The sequence below is a fragment of the Bos indicus genome, chromosome 13, assembly GCF_029378745.1.
Source record: "Bos indicus isolate NIAB-ARS_2022 breed Sahiwal x Tharparkar chromosome 13, NIAB-ARS_B.indTharparkar_mat_pri_1.0, whole genome shotgun sequence".
Classification (NCBI taxonomy): domain Eukaryota; kingdom Metazoa; phylum Chordata; class Mammalia; order Artiodactyla; family Bovidae; genus Bos; species Bos indicus.
In genome coordinates, this window is record NC_091772.1 from 24,429,432 (window position 1) to 24,449,888 (window position 20,457).

General features: G+C 42.9%; 1 protein-coding gene across 1 annotated transcript; it reads left to right on the plus strand.

Moving 5' to 3' along the window:
* The first annotated feature begins 208 nt into the window (after positions 1–208).
* On the plus strand, positions 209–3,277 carry OTUD1 (OTU deubiquitinase 1). Its single transcript, XM_019973041.2, has one exon. It carries the CDS (start codon positions 603–605, stop codon positions 2,046–2,048), a length of 1,446 nt encoding a protein of 481 aa, XP_019828600.2. The 5' UTR covers positions 209–602; the 3' UTR covers positions 2,049–3,277.
* The last annotated feature ends 17,180 nt before the right edge of the window (positions 3,278–20,457 follow it).

The window sequence follows — 20,457 nt, forward strand, 5'->3', positions numbered from 1 at the left end:
CTGCACAGGCCTCCGCGCCTCCGCGCTCTCCCGCCCGCGCGCCCGTCGCCCGCGCTGCGGGCCACGCCCATGACGTCACCGAACGGGGCGGGGCGAGCCGGAGGGGGTGGGGCGAGCCCCGGCGGTTGAATGGGACGCCGCGACGAGCCGCACATTCCAATGAAGGCACGTGACGCGGCAGCGCTGCCTGAGGTAAACAACCGCGGCCCCGCCTCCTGGCTCGTCCGCGCGCCCTGCAGTGCTGCTAGCCGGCGGGACGCGCTCCAGCAGGGCGGGCGGCTACCTCCGTGAGTCCTCAGCGGCCGCCGCGGGCCGGAGCAGTGGCGGCGGGCGCACGCGTCCCGGGTCTGCGGGCCGCTAGCGCCGGCAGGGGTCGAGCGCGCGTCCCTTCCCCGCCCCCACCGCGCGCTGTGGCGCAGCAGGAATTTGGCGGGGACCCGGGCGCTATTTGCAGCTCCTGACGCGCCGGCGGCCCTTCGGTCATTTCTATTCTCAGGGCACTGGGTCACCGCGCTCGGCCGGCCCCCTTCCCCGGGCCCGGAGGGTGTGTCCCCTCACCGGGGCTCGGCGCGCCTATAAGGGGCCGAGCGGCGGGCAGGGACATGCAGCTCTACAGCAGCGTCTGCACCCACTACCCAGCCGGGGGCCAGGGTCCCACGGCCGCAACCGCCGCTCCGCCCGCCGCCGCCACCGCCACCTCGTTCAAGGTCTCTCTGCAGCCCCCGGGACCCGCCGGTGGCGCCCCGGAACCCGAGACCGGTGAGTGCCAGCCGGCCGCGGCCGCCGAGCCCCGCGAAGCCGCCGCCGCTCCCGCCGCCAAGATGCCCGCCTTCTCCTCCTGCTTCGAGATGGTGTCCGGGGCCGCCGCCCCCGCCTCAGCCGCCGCCGCCGGGCCGCCCGGCGGGTCCTGCAAGCCGCCGCTGCCGCCGCACTACACGTCCACGGCGCAGATCACCGTGCGGGCCCTGGGCGCCGACCGGCTCCTGCTGCGCGGCCCGGAGCCCGGCGCCGCGGCGCCCGCCGCCCCACGCGGCCGCTGCCTCCTCCTGGCCCCGGCAGCAGGCGCTCCGATTCCCCCGCGGCGGGGCTCCTCGGCCTGGCTTCTGGAGGAGCTGCTGAGGCCCGACGGCCCGGAGCCTGCCGGTCTGGACGCGACCCGCGAGGGGCCCGACAGAAACTTCCGACTGAGCGAGCACCGCCAGGCCCTGGCAGCCGCCAAGCACCGCGGCCCCGCGCCGCCCCCGGGGAGCCCGGAGCCCGGCCCTGGCCCGTGGGCCGAGGAGCGCCCGGCAGAAAGGAACCTCCGCGGCTGGGACAGAGCTGGCGACCGCCGCGACGCTCCCGGCGCCGAAGAGCCGGGGCGGCCCGACCCTGAGGCCGAGGCGGCCCCGGCCCGCAGCGGCGAGGCGGCCCCGGGCGGCGCGACCGAGGCGGTGATCGTGTCCAGGTCGGATCCTAGGGACGAGAAGCTGGCCCTGTACCTGGCGGAGGTGGAGAGGCAGGACAAGTACCTGCGGCAGAGGAACAAGTACCGATTTCACATCATTCCCGACGGCAACTGCCTCTACCGGGCGGTCAGCAAGGCAGTGTACGGGGACCAGAGTCTGCACCGGGAGCTACGGGAACAGACGGTGCACTACATCGCCGACCACCTCGACCACTTTAGCCCCTTGATTGAGGGCGACGTTGGGGAGTTTATCATCGCTGCTGCGCAGGACGGGGCGTGGGCCGGGTACCCTGAACTGCTGGCCATGGGGCAGATGCTGAATGTGAATATCCATCTGACTACTGGAGGGAGGCTGGAGAGCCCCACGGTGTCTACCATGATTCACTATTTGGGCCCGGAGGATTCCCTAAGGCCTAGCATTTGGCTCAGTTGGCTCAGTAACGGACATTATGACGCGGTGTTTGATCACTCGTATCCGAACCCGGAGTATGACACTTGGTGCAGGCAGACTCAAGTGCAGAGAAAACGCGATGAAGAACTCGCCAAATCCATGGCCATATCCCTGTCCAAAATGTATATTGAGCAAAATGCATGCTCTTGAAGTGTCTGAGACCCTCGCCCTGGGAAAATTGCATACCTAATTTGTGTTTGGAGAGTTAAATGAACTTTAATCAGGGTAATTGCACTTTTAAACTTTCTAGTAGATTTACTGTAGGTGTAATGCCTTAATCATTTTTTTGAATGTTTTCTCCTCAGAGCTGAAGGTTGCTGGGCACCTAAATGATGTTTCATAGTAGCTTTGGGTGATCCTACTGCTATTTATGATTTGCTGTATAAAGTTGGCACTACTTAATTTGCAAGCTGATTTCTCAGTGTAAATTTGTTCATTCCTGGTAATCTATTTTCTATAAAAACGTATTTTTGCACAACATTTTTAACAATCGGTGTACCTTCATCTAGGATGTGTTCCATTTTGGCAAACAGCTTTCGGCATAAATCCAGAGAAGTGCTTTATATGAAGTTTATTATTTTGAGCAGAGTTTGTGATTTAGTATTTTATGTTGTTGGATTTGAATTTTAGAGTTCTTAGATAATTATTTCAAATGGCTATTGATGCTTTCATGTTACCAGATAATTGGCCCATTCCGTTTTGATGACAGATTAGTTGTTTGGAAAATCATTATTTTTCTAGAAATGGTCAACCTTTTAAAGAGAAAATACTTAAGGGGAGGTTGTGGGAAGATTTTTTTTTTTTTAAAGAATAGTACCAGCTATTACTTGAATGAAAGTCTGATGTTTGCTGATGGCAGAGTGATTATTCTGTACTCCAGTTAATGTTTAGATTGTCTGGTGCTCTCAGTTCTTATTTATATTTGTCTTTTTGTTGAAAAGAATTTTTTAACATGATAGAAAACTTTGTGACAAGATAAGCCTCCTGCTTCATATATAGTTTCTTGGATTCAACTGAGAGATTTGAAAGTTAATGGCATAAATGCCTCCAATCAACCCTGGCAATTAATTTATAGCAGGAGAATACTGTCTTAATAGTCTTTTCCTTTTAAATTCTTTCACAAGGCAAAATAGGATTGCCCTGCATTATGTACAGTACAAATGTCTATACAGAGCTTGTATGGTTTGCTGGGTCAAACAATGTTTTAAACCTAAAATCTATCTCATTTCCACTTTAACTACTTTTAGTGGTATTTATTAAGTAATGCAGTTTGTACTTTTTTATTTTGTAACATTTTGTGATTTTTTTGTACAATACTGTATTTGTACAATAGAGCAATTCTCAGCTGATGGAATGAGTGAATAAAATGTGTAATTTTACTTTTACGGTGTCTTTTTGCCTGAAGTAACTTTGATTTATTTTTTTATTTGGCTGCACCAGGCGGCATGCAGGGTCTTAGTTCCCTGACCATGGATCAAATCCATGTGCCCTGCATTGGGAGCACAGAGTCCTAAGCACTGGACTGCCAGGGAATTCCCAGATTTAAATGTTTTAGAGTAACCAAAGAAATGCCCTTTTATGCAGTCTGGCCTCTTGAGATTAAGGGACTCCCTTAATTTTAAGATGTGTTATCAGATTTAGTTGAGAAGTGTGTCTGTACACATAATGCTGACATGCTTATTGCAGGATCAACCCAACTAGTTTGAATTTCTTACTTTTCAGTTGATGTCATGGTTATAGACAATTGACTTTGACTTCATCGCTTAACCATGGAAAGATGGTCAAGAATCAATGGAAGGATGCCATTGGCTATCAAGGGAAGGCAATTTGTCAAAGGTCTAAAATGTTACCTAACCATGAATCTCTGGTTTTTTGTTAAATTTTGCTTCATAGCTTCACTAATTACATGACATGGGAAGAAAGAAATTCCTTGTTTGAATTACACAGCTAAATGTGTTTTTCCCCCTTTTCTCCACTTTATTTAGAGGTGGATAAAGTTTGGGGTGCTTGAAGTTTACACACGAAATGAATAGACTTGAGTGTAAGATCCTAAAAGGCTTTCTGTAAGCCCTGTGTTGTTCTGTTTCATTTTCAAATTGGGATCCCAAGTCCTGGATTTAGATTCCTAAGGAGGATAATACTTTTCATTAAATGGATTCTAAGATTGTATTCCGGCAGGTTATTTTGGTTGTCTTGTCTGAAAGGTTTATGTCTTTCTCATCCTTTATCTTGGAGAAGGAAATGGCAACCCACTCCAGTGTTCTTGCCTGAAGAATCCCAGGGACAGGGGAGGCTGGTGGGCTGCCGTCTATGGGGTCACACAGAGTCGGACACGACTGAAGTGACTTAACAGCAGCAGCAGCATCCTTTTTCTATGGTGTTTTGTTGCTGTTGTTTGGAACAAATGTAATATTTGTCACTCCTTTATGCTTCATGTTTATTCTTTCCTGCCATCCCACTTATATGTTAGCAGTTAACAATCCTGGATCACTAAGGACTTGAGCAGTGGAAGAGATGGAAATGTGGTTGACTTGTTTCCTTTTAGCAAACATTTATTAAACAGTTCATTCGTTCAGTTACTCAGATAGCAGCTAAGGGCCTCAAAACTGTATATGAAGGAATGATGTGTGCAGTTGATGCTGTGAGCTAAAGTTTCTTTAGAGCTTACTACCCTGTAAAATATGATGGAGTATAGATTCTATAAAAAATCTAATTGTGTTTTCAGGTAAAGTAGTTTGAAAATCATACTGTTACCTTGAAAATTGTATTAAAGTGGTACATAGATAAAAATTATGATACAAATAACTATTAGTGTGATTTTTGTCTTACTGTCTCATTTAAAAATGGCATAGTATGTCAAGATTTTGATGAGAATCTAAAGTTTGATCCTCTAGTTCATTTTCTTCTTTAAAAAAATGTATTTATTTTTGGCTGCGTTAGGTCTTTGTTGTGGTGCATGGGCTTCTCATTGCGGTGGCTTGTTGGAGAGCCACAGGCTCTAGGGTGAGGGCTCAGTGCTTGTGGTGATGGGCTTAGTTGCTCTGAGGCATACGGGATCTTCTCAGACCAGGGGTTGAACCTGTGTCTCCTGCATTACAAGGCAGATTCTTAACCACTGGACCACCAGGGAAGTCCCTTTTATTCATTTTCCACTCACATTTTTTTCTCCGAGATAAAATAGACTCATGTTAGCATATTTAATTGGACTGAGAAGTAAACCTCTATTGATAAGTGGCACAAGGGCATTCGAATGTGATTCTTCAATTACGTTTTTCTAAATTTGTAGTCCATATGCTTTATATAGTAATGTATTCATGAGGCACAGAGCCTTTACCCAGAAATCACATTTTATAGAGAAGAGGAAATGCCTTAGGAGCCTTTGAACATGAGAATTGGTTAGTTTCAGCTTGGGTAAATATAGTCTTAGGTTGCAATCTTTTCTTCATAATTTTTGTACTGAAAAAGGGATCTTGAGATAATCTCACTACTTTATGAGTTTTTTCCTCTTTCCCGAAGAGATGAGAAAGAGATGAGAAACTTTAAATTTTAGTTTGGTGTTCATTGTGCTCATATGAAGGAAAAGCATCGAGAATAAAAATAGACTTTAGACCTTTGGACATTGGATAATTTCATATGTAGGAAAATGTAGTGGAATAATTGAAGAGTTGTTCTTCAGTGGCTCAGTCGTGTCCAACTCTTTGCGACTCCATGGACTGTAGCAAGTCAGGCCTCCCTGTCCTTCACCATCTCCTGGAGCTTGCTCAAACTCATGTCCATTGAGTTGGTAATGCCCTCCAACCATCTTGTTCTCTGTTGTCCCCTTATCCTCCTGCCTTCAATCTTTCCCAGCATTCAGGTTGTTTCCAGTGAGTCAGTTCTTTGCATCAGGTGGCGAAAGTGTTGGAGCTTCAGCTTCAGCTTCAGCATCAGTCTTTCCAATGAATATTCAGGACTGATTTCTGGTAGGATTGACTTGTTTGATCTTGCATTCCAAGGGATTCTCAAGTCTTCTCCAACACCACAGTTCAAAACATTCTCAATTCAAGAGTATATCCTTCAAATATGTTCAAATTTATTTGTCACATGAAATTATAAATCCAGACTTTATTTTGACATCCCTAGAGTGTCTATAGCTGTCTCAAAGAGTCACCAAGAAACTGAATGGCATTTAATTCAGTTTCATTCCCCAAATGTACACAATGCCATGGACACGGGTTCTCTCTCTCTAGTCCCCTGGCTTCCAAGCGGGTACCTAGCAGAGTCAATGTTCAGTAAATATTTGTTGAATGAAGGAACAAATTGAAGGGAAATAGAGGTTTGGAATTTAGTTGGTGGATGTAAAATTAAATAAAAATGATTTGACTCCAAAATTACTGGGAATTATCACTGACAATTCTGAACATCTTAAACTGAAGTTGTTTTATAAAAAGGGTATTAAAGTATTGAATTCTATAATGGAAAAAAATAGGTTTTTGAAACCAAAATTTAGAATTTATTGATTTTTCTCTTTGTGTCATCTTCCAAACATCTTGAGACCAAGCTCAGAAAGATTATTTAAAAGGAGAACTTCACTAAAAGTGATTTTAAAGGTGTTGCCATGTCCAAAGGGAGTTGCTCTGACTTGCTTTGGGGTAACGCCCATCCCAAGTCTAGTCTATAGCAATTCCTAGTTTTGCTGTTTTCTTTCTATGACCTAGTTGGAAGGTGGGAATGGTGGAACAGATTTCAAGCATGCTCTCTAGGATTGTTGTGTTCAATAGTCCTAGCTGCATGCTTATGCCATTGGTGTAGAGCCTGGGCGAGTAGCACGCATCAGATCAAAACAGATCTATAGGGGAAAAATCAGTGTATTTCTTCCTGCTATAAATTAGGTCGGTGACCATTATTCTGTGAGTCAAGTTCAGAGAGTTCACTGTCATCAGATTACTCATGGTAAAACATTATCTAGCCTTGTTTCTCGTAAGTGAAATTTCTAAATAATTGAATAGTCCATTTACGTGTAAAGTATAAAATAGAACAACTGCTTTTTTTTTTTTTTTTAAATTTTACTGTACCTAGTGGCATGCAGGGTCTTAGTTCCCCAATCAGGGGTCAAAACAGAGTCCCCTGCAGTGGAAGCACAGCCTTAACCACTGGACTGCCGGAAGAAGTCCCCAGAACAACTGCTTTTTATAAAACTCTTAAAGAGGTAACCTATGGTACACTTCTTAGCCTTTGTAGAATAACAGTACAGTTTAATCTTCCCTTAATGACTTGGGGGAGGGGGGGGGTCTCCTGATGGCAAGGGTCTCTGGCCTTGAAACCTTGGTGGATTGCTAATGTGTGATAGTCCATTTGTACTTTAAAGGATCTCAGAGTGCTGGGACTTTTTTTCCTGTTTTGTACTTTCCTGTCTCCTCCCTCACTTTCTGATTGTTCCTCTCACTACTGTCTGTCTAGCCCTAATTCTCCATTATAATTTCCCGTGTTGAATTAGAGACACCATCAAGCATGTTTGTCAGAATTATAAGATAATACGAAATGAGTTTCTCATTTAGCACCAGGATGCTCTGCTATGAGTAATATGCTTAAGCTTAGTTTTTAGTCAACCAGAGAGCTTTTTTTGCCTTTGTCTTCCTTTTTACATTCTTTGATGGTGTCCTGGAAATGCTGAATTTGTTTGATTAAGGGACCTGTGAATGTGTGCAGTGGCACATTAAATCAAAACAAAACAACATGTATTAGTTATCCAAAGCCTCAAAATTGGAGTTGATATCGTTGCCTGGTTAATATTTTGCTCCCTCTTTGCTATGTGTCATCCTTCATAGCATGTACGTGCCATTGTCTTCCTTTTGCTTGTGAAATTTTATTGAGAGTGTTTATGTTTCCTAATGGTGTTTTTTCCTTAATATATCAATGTTTTAACTTTTTAAATAGATCTTTTTAATTATTGTGATTCTTTTTTCTTCTTCCAGTTTTATTGAATTATGATTGACATATGGCACAAAATTAAAGAAATAGAAAAAAATAGCTTTTTTTCTACTGAGATGAGAACTCTTAGGATATATTCTTTTAGCATCTTTTGTATATAATATATAATAATGCTAATTATATATATCATGCCGTACTGTACATTCCTGGGGCTTCCCCGGTGACTCAATAGTAAAAAATCTGCCTGCTAATGCAGGAGGCATGGGTTTGATCCCTGGGTCAGGAAGATCCCCTGGAGGAGGGCATGGCAACCCACTCCAGTATTCTTGCCTGAAAAATGGACAGAGGAGCCTGGTAGGCTAGAGTCCAGGGTGGCAAAGAGTCTGACGCAACTTGGCAACTGTAGTACTCAGTTATAATTGGAAGTTTGTACCCTTTGCCTTCATCCAATTCCTCCCCCCATGCGCCCCTGACTTCTGGTAATCACAAATCTGATCACTTTTTCTGTGAATTTGTTTCTGAAATACAATTGACCTGTAATGCTGTTTTGGTTACTGGTGCACAACATAGTGATTTAATATTTCTATACCTTTCAAAATGATCACCACAGTAAGTCTAGTTACCATGCTATGTACTTTTAAAATTTATTATTTATTTAGTTTTGGCTGCATTGGGTCTTCATTGCTGCATGTGGACTTTCTCTAGTTGTGGCAAGTGGAGGCTACTCTCTAGTTATGGTGCTCTGGCTTCTCATTGCAGTAGCTTCTCTCCTTTCGGAGCGTGGGCTGTAGGGAGTGTAGGCTTTCGTAGCTGCTGCGCACAGTTAGTTGCCCTGCAGCATGTGGGGTCTTCTGAGTTCAGTTTAGTCGCTCAGTTGTATCCGACTCTTTGCGACCCCATGGACTGTAGCACACCAGGCCTCCCTATCCATCACCAACTCCCGGAGTTTACCCAAACTCATGTCCATTTCGGTGATGCCATCCAGCCATCTTATCCTCTGTTGTCCCCTTCCCCTCCTGCCCCCAATCCCTCCCAGCATCAGAGTCTTTTCAAATGAGGTGGCCTAAGTATTGCAGTTTCAGCTTCAACATCAGTCTTTCCAATGAACACTCAGGACTGATTTCCTTTAGGTTGGACTGGTTGGATCTCCTTGCAGTCCAAGGGACTCTCAAGAGTCTTCTCCCTCACCGCAGTTCAAAAGCATCAGTTCTTTGGTGCTCAACTTTCTTTATAATCCAACTCTCACATCCATACATGACTACTGGAAAAACCATAGCCTTAACTAGACAGACCTTTGTTGGCAAAGTAATGTCTCTGCTTTTGAATATGCTGTCTAGGTTGGTCATAGCTTTCTTTCAAAGGAGTAAACATCTTTTAATTTCGTGGTTGCAGTCACCATCCACAGTGATTTTGGAGCCTAAAAAAATAAAGTCAGCCACTGTTTTCACTGTTTCCCCCTCTGTTTGCCATGAAGTGATGGGACCAGATGCCATGATCTTCGTTTTCTGAATGTTGAGCTTTAAGCCAACTTTTTCACTCTCCACTTTCACTTTCATCAAGAGGCTCTTTAGTCTTCTTCACTTTCTGCCATAAGAGTGGTGTCATCTGTGTATCTGAGGTTATTGATACTTCTCCCGGCAATCTTGATTCCAGCTTGTGCTTCATCCAGCCCAGTGTTTCTCATGGCATACTCTGCATATAAGTTAAATAAGCAGGGTGACAGTATATGGCCTTGACGTACTCCTTTTCCTATTTGGAACCAGTCTGTTGTTCCATGTCCAGTTCTAACTGTTGCTTCCTGACCCGTATACAGATTTCTCAAGAGGCAGGTCAGGTGGTCTGGTATTCCCATCTCAGAATGTTCCACAGTTTATTGTGATCCACACAGTCAAAGGCTTTGGCATAGTCAATGAAGCAGAAATAGATGTTTTTCTGGAACTCTCTTGCTTTTTCAATGATCCAGTGGATATTGGCAAGTTGATCTCTGGTTCCTCTGCCTTTTCTAAAACCAGCTTGAACATCTGGAAGTTCATGGTTCACGTATTGCTGAAGCCTGGCTTGGAGAATTTTGAGCATTACTTTACTAGCATGTGAGATAAGTGCAATTGTGAGGTAGTTTGAGCATTCTTTGGCATTGCCTTTCTTAGAGATTGGAATGAAAACTGACCGTTTCCAGTCCTGTGGCCACTGCTGGACTTCCCAGACTAGGGATCAATCCTGTGTCCCCTGCATTGGTAGGTAGATTCTTATCCACTGGACTACCAGGGAGATCCCCATGCTGTGCATTTTTTAAATTTAGTCCACCAAAATATGCTAATGATAAAGTAATTAAAATATCAGGTCTTCATTGAGGACTCCAAATCATGGTACACATAGACAGGTCTAGTACAAATATGAATTTTTAAAAATACTTCCTCTCTTTAATGAAAGTGAAAGTCACTCAGTTGTGTCCGACTCTTTGTGACTGCATGGACTATAGCCCATGGAGTTCTCCAGACCAGAATACTGGAGTGAGTAGCCTTTCCCTTCTCCAGGGGATCTTTCCAACCCAGGGATCGAACCCAGGTCTCCTGAATTGCAGGCAGATTCTTTACCAACTGAGCTATCAGGGAAGACCTCTCTTTAATTCTTCTTTAATAAATGTATATTATGTCTGCATTGTGTAAATAAGTCTTTCATTTCCTGGCCTTCCCTTTCCTTGAAGGTAAAATATTTTCCCCTCATGTTGGTTAGAATGGTTGAACAGATTGAGTAGGCACCTTGCATTAGTGTGTTGACAAATAGAATTTAGACAGTTTTTGGCAAAAGACAATAGAATGACAATTTTTAGGCCATATAAGGGCAATTTTTAAAATTTTTATTTTATAGTTGATTTATAGTGTTGTTAGTTTCAGGTGTATGGTAAAATGTTTCATTTTATACATATATCCATTCTTTTTCAGATTCTTTTCCCATTCAGTTTATTACAGAATGTTGAGTAGAGTTCCCTATGCTATACAGTGAAGAAGTGAAGTGAAGTCGCTCAGTCGTGTCCGACTCTTTGCGACCCCATGGACTGTAGCCTACCAGGCTCCTCCATCCATGGGATTTTCCAGGCAGTAGTACTGGAGTGGGTTGCCATTTTATTATCTCTCTTCTATATGCTGTGCTATGCTTAGTTGCTCAGTCATGTCCTATTCTTTGCAACCCTATGGACTGTATAGCCCACCAGGGTCCTCTGTTCATGGAATTCTCCAGGCAAGAGTACTGGAGTGGGTTGCCATGCCCTACTCCAGGGGATCTTCCCAACCCAGGGATCAAACCCAGGTCTCCCACATTGCGGGTGGTCTTTACTGTCAGAGCCACCAGGGAAGCCCAAGAACACTGGAGTGGGTAGCCTATCCCTTCTCCAGGGGATCTTCTTGACCCAGGAATGAAACCAGGGTTTACCTGCATTGCATGTGGACTCTTTACCAGCTGAACTACCAGGGAAGTCTGTCTTATATACAGCAGTATGTATATGTTAATTCCAAACTCCCAATTTATCCCTCGCCTACCTTTTCCTTTTGGTAACCCTAAGTTTGCTTTTGAATAGACAATGACAATTTGAAAAAACTCCCGAGTGGTAAACGTGCATTTTATATTTTAAAGAAGTTATAGTAGAACCTTCTCCCCTTTCTCCCACTTCCTGCCCCACCCTGTCCCAGCCTTTTATACTTTGAATTGGGCTGATTTTATTGAGTGTTGATGTCTAGTGGATTGGCAATATGTAGAGAGGCAGCCTCAATGATGTTTGCTTGAAGTAATGACTGAGTTTAAATGAATGTTCCCTTCTCCAGGAGGTTTTCTGGACCCAGGGATTGAACTCAAGTCTCCTGCATTGTAGGCAGATTCTTTCCTCACTGAGCTACCAGGGAAGCCCTCAAATGAATGTTCCACTTAGACTAGAAATTCTCTTGAATAATTAGCAATGGTCTGTATGGTTGTATTTCTTAGCTTATCAAGGTACAACAAAGTGGTGTGCAAATTAGGTAATTGTGGAGGGAATTTATACCGATGTGTCACAGAACACCTGTGCAGCCAATTTGTAAAATAAACTCAAGTAAGGCTTTCAATTCTAATGACAAACAGGAAACATTCACACTTTTTATTTCTTGCAATGAAATTTGAGCTATACTGGATATGTAACAGGATGAAAGAAGTAGAAGAACAGTCAGGAAATTCTTAGCTGTCATTTCACTGCCTTTGCCTTGTTGTTGAAAAGTACAGATGTGGGGGAGTAAACAATTACGCTTTTTACTTTAAACAAAACTCATGTCTCAATAAACAGTAATAGAGGGGCCTGGCAGTCCATGGGGTTGCAAAGAGTTGGACACAACTGAGTGAGCACACCCGAGAAGACACCTCAGTAATTCCAGCTTATACGGAATTCTGGGACAAAGAGGAGAGAGATTTAATATGTATGTTGAACTTTTCAAAGGAAAATAGCTCTCTGACATTTTTCTTTACCTTTTCATTTTATTAATTAACTTGGCAGATGTCACTACTAAGAATTGTGGCCATTTGCAAAGAGATGGCTACACCAATTTAGAAAACAGCTTGACCCTACAGGAGCAGACAGCACAGTTTAATAGTTAAGCTAAGCTGTTGTAACAAAAAAAAAGTGAAGAAGAAAACTCTTCAAGAAGAAGATTATTGAAGTGTCTAGGAGTAAAGTATACATTAACTTGTTTCACATTACAAAGATATAAAAGTAGAAGTAATAGTTTCCATAATTTGACGTTCCCAATTAGATCCTCAACAATGTAATTGCCACAGATTAAATACATACATGTTGCAAAGCCTTCCATATTTTGAGAAGGCTGCTATCTTTCTAGTTCTATTCTTTTTTCTCTTTTAATTGGAGTATAATTGCTTTATAACATTGTGTTAGTTTCTGCCGTAAAACAAAGTGAATCGGCTCTATGTATACATATATCCCCTCCCTCTTGAACGTCTTTCCCACCCCCCTCTATTTCTATTCTTGTTCTTTAGTATATCAGAAATCTCTTGACAACCTGGCATTCCACACAAGCCATGGTTTTCTTCAGAAAGAACAATATATAAAACTTTATCCTTTTAAGTTTTTACAGATCTTGCTTCATTAGGATTTTGCTGGTTTTACTTTTCCCTCTTTCTCTATTTTCAAATTGTTTTTCTTTTACACTGTCCAATTGATTTTCTTTTAGAATAGTTTTATGTGATCTATTCTGCTTAAAATTAGGTGTTCTTTCCTAATTTTTACTCATTCATTAAGTCTTTAAAAGAAAATAAGGAAACTTCACTTCACCCCTAAAAAAGAAAACAAACAAATATACCATTAGTGGGGAATTAGTGGGCTAGAGGCTCCATATAAGTGTCATATTTATAATTTAAGGATGAGGCTTCTCTTCTGAAGTTAAGGTTAATAAGAATCTTTGTATACACGTGTCAGAGCAGCCAACTGCAAAGATAACCCACCCCAAGAGATGGTCGCTAAAGTTCATTTTGAGCAGGAAGGGGTTCTCCTAGTTAAATCAGAGTGAGTATGCTATAAGCATTTCTTAGCAGGAGTAAATCAAAAGTAGTTGATATAGGGGACTTGCCTGGCGATCCAGTGGTTAAGACTATGCCTTCCAATGCAGGGGTTGGCTGGTTTGATTCCTGGTCGGGCAACTAAGATATCATGTGCCAAGAGACCAAAAATCATAAAACATAAGCAATATTTTAACAAATTCAATTAAGACGTTAAAATAGGTCCATGTCAAAAAATCTTAAAAATAATCTTAAAAATAAAATTGTTACAGAGAAAGTCATAGCTGACCCAAGTATCTATATCCAAATTATCTGTCTACATGTCTTTCATTTGGAGAAGGAAATGGCAACCCACTCCAGTATTCTTGCCTGGAGAATCCCAGGGACGGAGGAGCCTGTGGGCTGCCGTCCATGGGGTCGCACAGAGTTGGACACGACTGAAGTGACTTAGCAGGAGCAGCAGCCTGTCTTTCATTACCCGTCTATATATCTGTCTGTCTATCCAGCCTGCTTCAGGAATGTATTGTAACGAGATAAGAATGATGATCTGTAGATGCCTAGAGAAAAGTCAAGGAACACAGATGACAATACATGGGTCAGTGTATCTTTGCTTTCATTGAGTGACCGGGTGCTCTGGGCAAGCCATGCTAGTACACTGAATAGAGAAGAAAAATAAAGGAAAATACTTCTTGGGAATAGGAAACAAATATGCATTCAACAAATATTGACTACCTGGAGAACAGTAGGTACTATGCTAAGTACTATGTAAACTCATAGGTTCTAGTAGATCTTTAATAACCAGAAGCTAGAATAATCATATCTTGCACAAATTATTTTACTCATAAGAAAGGTCTTTGGAGTCAAATTGGCTGGGGTTCAAATTGAGGCATTTTGTGTCCTATCTAAAGCAGAAGAGGGGCACTGACAGGTGAAAAAGAAACAACAAGTAAAAAAGAAAGGAAACAGAATGCAGTGGATGGAAGAAATGCCAAAAGAAGAAAAAAGTAAATCCATAATTGATATCTTCAGAGAGATGAGATCAAGATCCTGGAGAAGGAATTGCTATTTTTAGAAAGCACTCTTATTAATTAAAAATAGCAGAACTCAAATTAACTATTCAGTAGAAGTTTCAAAGATAAAGTGGAGAAAATCTCTCGGAAAGTGGAACAAGGAGACATGGAATGGAAAATGAGGACAAAATAAGAAAATGAGATTAATCTTGGAAGCCCAATATTTGACTAAAATAGGTTTTCCAGAGAGAGGATAGAGACAGTGGTTGAGAAGATTATATGAAAGATTTCCTGGAACTCAAGGACAGTGGTGCCCAGATTCTAAAGTCCCACAGAGTGTCCACAGGGTCTTTCTGAAAAGTCATACAGGCATGTCTATGGATTGAGATGGGCCTAATGCTCCCTAAAGTGGTGCAGTGTACAACATATACAACTGTATGTGGCTGCCAAATGAATGCGAGAAGATCCACGCCATGGCATTTCAACTAGAAATTTCAGAGTTTTAGGGATTAAAAAGAATAACATGAAAACTTTCTGAGAGGAAAAGTTAGTCACATCTAGAAGTTTAGGAACAAGCATGGCATCAAACTTCTCAAGAGAAACATCATAACAGAAGACCATGGAAAATGCTTTGCAAATTCTGAGAGAAAATGATTCCCAAGCTGTAATCCTATGCCCAGCTACATCAGTTAGTATTCTTAATTGTCAATAACACAATCTATATGGTTAGTTTAAGCAGATAAGAAATTTTTAATATGTTTTATGTTAGGGTATAATTGATTAGCAATGTGTTAGTTTCAGATGTACAGGAAAGTGATCCGGTTATGCTTATACACATATCTATTCTTTTCAAATTCTTTTCCCATTAGGCTATGACATAACATTGAGCAGAGTCCCCTGTGCTATACAGTAGGTCCTTGTTGTTTATTCATTTAAAATATAGTAGTGTTAACATGTCAATGTCAAATTCCCTAATTGTCCCTCTCCTACTTCCCCTCTTATAATAACTTCAGTCTCTAAGTCTGTGCCTCTTGTTAGCTAAGAAATTTGTTGACCGCAGATTGCTTAGGTAGTTATGGAATTTTCTGGTGAGCCAGAGAATGGAGGCTTGTATACTATGTTGCCAGATCCATACCCAAAGACCACTGTGGGAGCTCCACTACCACACCTGGCACAGATAGCACAGCTACAACATGAAAGAAGCTTGCTACACACAAAATAGACAAGCCACAAGGATTTAACCTTTTTCCCCTAAGCTATTTCAAGTTATTTTCATTACTTACAAGTTAAGAGTCTTCAGTTCAGTTCAGTTGTTCAGTCGTGTCCCGACTCTTTGCGACCCCATGAATCGCAGCACACCAGGCTTCCCCGACGATCACTAATTTCCGGAGTTTACCCAAACTCATGTCCATCGAGTCGGTGATGCCATCCAGCCATCTCATCCTCTGTCATCCCCTTCTCCTCCTGCCCCCAATCCCTCCCAGCATCAGGGTCTTTTCCAATGAGTCAGCTTTTCGCATGAGGTGGCCAAAGTATAGGAGTTTCAGCTTCAGCATCAGTCCTTCCAAAGAACACCCAGGACTGATCTCCTTTAGGATGGACTGGTTGGATCTCCTTGCAGTCCAAGGGACTCTCAAGAGTCTTCTCCAACACCACAGTTCAAAAGCATCAATTCTTCAGTGCTCAGCTTTCTTCACAGTCCAACTCTCACATCCATACATGACCACTGGAAAAACCATAGCCTTGACTAGACAGACCTTTGTTGGCAAAGTAATGTCTCTGCTTTTGAATATGCTGTCTAGGTTGGTCATAACTTTCCTTCCAAGGAGTAAGCATCTTTTAATTTCATAGCTGCAGTCACCATCTGCAGTGATTTTGGAGCCCAAAAAAATAAAGTCAGCCACTCTTTCCACTGTTTCCCCATCTATTTCCCATGAAGTGATGGGACCGATGCCATGATCTTCGTTTTCTGAATGTTGAGCTTTAAGCTAACTTTTTCACTCTCCTCTTCCACATTCATCAAGAGGCTTTTTAGTTCCTCTTCACTTTCTGGACTAAAGGTGATGTCATCTGCATATCTGAGGTTATTGATATTTCTCCGGGCAATCTTGATTCTAGCTTGTGCTTCTTCCAGCCCCGTGTTTCTCATGATGTACTCTGCATATAAGTTAAATAAGCAGAGGGACAATATACAGCCTTGACGGACTCCTTTTCCTATTTGGAACCAGTCTGTTGTTCCATGTCCAGTTCTAACTGTTGCTTCCTGACCTGCATATAGGTTTCTCAAGAGGCAGGTCAGGTGGTCTGGTATTCCCATCTCTTTCAGAATTTTACACAGTTTATTGTGATCCACACAGTCAAAGGCTTTGGCATAGTCAATAAAGCAGAAATGTTTTTCTGGAACTCTCTTGCTTTTTCCATGATCCAGCAGATGTTGGCAATTTGATGTCTAGTTCCTCTGCCTTTTCTAAAACCAGCTTGAACATCTGGAAGTTCACGGTTCACGTATTGCTGAAGCCTGGCTTGGAGAATTTTGAGCATTACTTTACTAGTGTGTGCTGCTGCTGCTGCTGCTAAGTCGCTTCAGTCATGTCTGACTCTGTGCGACCCCATGGACTGCAGCCTATAGGATGAGTGCAATTGTGAGGTAGTTTGAGCATTCTTTGGCATTGCCTTTCTTTGGGATTGGAATGAAAACTGACCTTTTCCAGTCCTGTGGCCACTGCTGAGTTTTCCAAATTTGTTGGCATATTGAGTGCAGCACTTTCACAGCATCATCTTTCAGGATTTGAAATAGCTCCACTGGAATTCATCACCTCCACTAGCTTTGTTTGTAGTGATGCTTTCTAAGGCCCACTTGACTTCACATTCCAGGATGTCTGGCTCTAGGTCAGTGATCACACCGTCGTGATTATCTTGGTCATGAAGATCTTTTTTGTGCAGTTCTTCTGTGTATTCTTGCCACCTAATATCTTCTGCTTCTGTTAGGTCCATACCATTTCTGTCGTTTATCGAGCCCATCTTTGCATGAAATGTTCCCTTGGTATCTCTAATTTTCTTGAAGAGATCTCTAGTCTTTCCCATTCTGTTGTTTTCCTCTATTTCTTTGCATTGATCGCTGAGGAAGGCTTTCTTATCTCTCCTTGCTATTCTTTGGAACTCTACATTCAAATGCTTGTGTCTTTCCTTTTCTCCTTTGCTTTTCACTTCTCTTCTTTTCACAGGCACTTGTAAGGCCTCCCCAGACAGCCATTTTGCTTTTTTGCATTTCTTTTCCATGAGGATTGTCTTGATCCCTGTCTCCTGTACAATGTCATGAACCTCTGTCCATAGTTCATCAGGCATTCTATCATATCTAGTCCCTTAAATGTATTTCTCACTTCCACTGTATACTCATAAGGGATTTGATTTAGGTCATACCTGAATGGAATTCACACATAATAAAAGCTGCTGTCTGTGCAGCTTATGCAGGTCTCCATATTGCTTGACCCTACCTCCACACTTTGGTTCTTGCTCTATGGATATTCCACCCATCACTTTGTCTTTTCACACCACTGGCTGTCCCCACCTCCTCTTTAGTGTGGCTTCAGCATGGCACCCAGTACAGCCATCATTTGAGGAGCTGTAGTGGTTCCAGTGATTGGATTGGAGCACCAGATATACAACTTCTCCCACTTCTTTTGGGCTCCAAGAAAACACTAAAACATTGATCATAGGACTGGCTTATCCAGCACCCAATTAATGGGCTAGGTAATCCAATCTGGAAGTGTGGTACAGTCCATGAATTGGCTTTTGCTACACACCCACAAACTTAAGGCCTTTAAACATCTCACCATTCTAAGGATGCCTTGGCAGTTCTTTTAGTCTGAACAGGCTCATCTGGGACTGGGGGTATAGAATGAAGTAACAGGTCTGTTTGTTGGCAGGCTGGTTGGTCTTGCCAGGGAGGATCCTTGTGGGGAAGGCTTCACCCACATGTCTGACAGTTGGCTCAATGTCAGTTGAGACAACTCTATGACTGTCTCCTCACTCAGCAAATTAGCCCAGGGTCATTTTCGTGGTGGTAGAAGTTCCCAGCAGCAAGAGAAGGCAAACCCAGATGCACAAACACTTCTCAACCTCTGCTCAATGTCATACTTGCTAATGTCCCCTTGGCCAAAGAAAGTCACATGATCAAACCCAGATTCACAGGTTTGGTCTTGGCTGGAGAAATAGATTCCTCCTCTTGCTAGGGGTTGCTGTGCATTCACATTTCAAAGGACCATGCAGTCAGGAATGGGAGGAATTACTGTGACCATTTTTGCAAACAATCTACCACAGGGTGTTAATGCCTGCTAAGGTGAACTTTGGAGATCAGAAGGTAGAGGACAAGATCCACAGGCAAACTCTCTCTTCTTCCTTCCTAGTGAACCATTCTGAGGTGCACTGGTTCCACATAGTTACCTGGAGATGTCCTGGGTGACCGTGCAGCTGTCTTGATAGCCTTTCCTCCTTCTTTATTCCTCATTCCCTGCCCTTGCTGCCTGGGACTGTACTCACCAACAAAGCATTGCAAAGAGGGTTTTGTTCACTTTGTTTCATAGGTATTCAGAGTTAAAACACTTCTCTATCAGATTCTTGAGAAGATAATGTAATGTTTCTGGGATATACTCCATAAATAGTAACTTTTATTATCTTTTATTATCCTTATTACTAACAAAAATATTTCACAACAATAAAATCTGAACTTTAAAAGTAGAAACGATATGGGCCACATTCTCAAATCACACTGTAGCAAAATGAAAAATTAGTAAGTCTCAAGAAAATATAAACTAATGGAAATAAAAAACAAGCAAACAAAAGATGAAACCCACAAAGGTTCCTAAATAGCATCTAGTCAATAATACAAACTGTTTCAAAATAGATGAAAAAATAATATTTAAGAATCTCCATGGTATGTAGCATTCACACGATTAAATTCCTTAGTGGTTTTGGAAAAGAACAAAAACAGACCCAAGGAGAGAGATGACCAAGATAACTGGGCTGTGCTGCAATCTGCTCTTATTGGCTCATGAGAGATGCTTGTTTAATTTTCAGGAACTTGGTAAAGTGATTGTGAAACTCAGCCATGATTAAAAATTTCATTATATAAACTTGAACCCAATGTATAAAAGACAAAAGTAATAAATACTCAAGCCATCACTTTTATTTTACTCCATTTCACTATTATATATGTTCTTGAGTTCACTGATGTCTTTGGATCTGTATAGTGGAAATAAATACTACATAATGGTGTCCTGCTGCCGGTGCTACTGCTGCTAAGTTGCGTCAGTTGTGTCCGACTCTGTGCAACCCCAGAGACGGCAGCCCACCAGGCTCCCCAGTCCCTGAGATTCTCCAGGCAAGAACACTGGAGTGGGTTGCCATTTCCTTCTCCAATGCATGAAAGTGAAAAGTGAAAGTGAAGTCTCTCAGTCATGTCTGACTCTTAGCTACTGAGCCTCTATTCCCAATTCTGCATTCTCTGATATTCCACTGGCAGCTGGAAATTAGCCACAGTGGAAGTATTTACACCATGGTATTTGGCAGTGCTGCCAGTCAGAAACATCTCCTTCTCTTCCTCCTCCTTTTCTACAGTAAGTAAGTGAAAGTCGCTCAGTCGTGTCTGACTCTTTTTATTGTATAGTTCATGGAATTCTCCAGGCCAGAATACTGGAGTGGGTAGCCTTTCCCTTCTCCAGGGGATCTTCCCAACCCAGGGATCAAACCAAGGTCTCCCTCATTGCAGGCAGATTCTTTACCAGCTGAGCCACGGGGGAAGTCCCTTTTTAGGGTTAGGGTTATGATTAGGGTTCAGTTCAGTTCAGTCTCTCAGTCGTGTTCGACTCTTTGTGACTCCATCAGTTGCAGCACGCCAGGCCTCCCTGTCCATCACCAACTCCTGGAGTTCACCCAAACTCATGTCCATCGAGTCGGTGATGCCATCCAGCCATCTCATCCTCTGTCATCCCCTTCTCCTCCTGCCCCCAATCCCTCCCAGCATCAGTCTTTTCCAATGAGTCAACTCTTCGAATGAGGTGGCCAAAGTACTGGAGTTGCAGCTTTAGCATCAGTCCTTCCAAAGAACA

Bases quoted from the DNA above. Each gene is read 5' to 3' on its own strand.
- OTUD1 (XM_019973041.2), top strand. From the start codon at position 603: ATGCAGCTCTACAGCAGCGTCTGCACCCACTACCCAGCCGGGGGCCAG.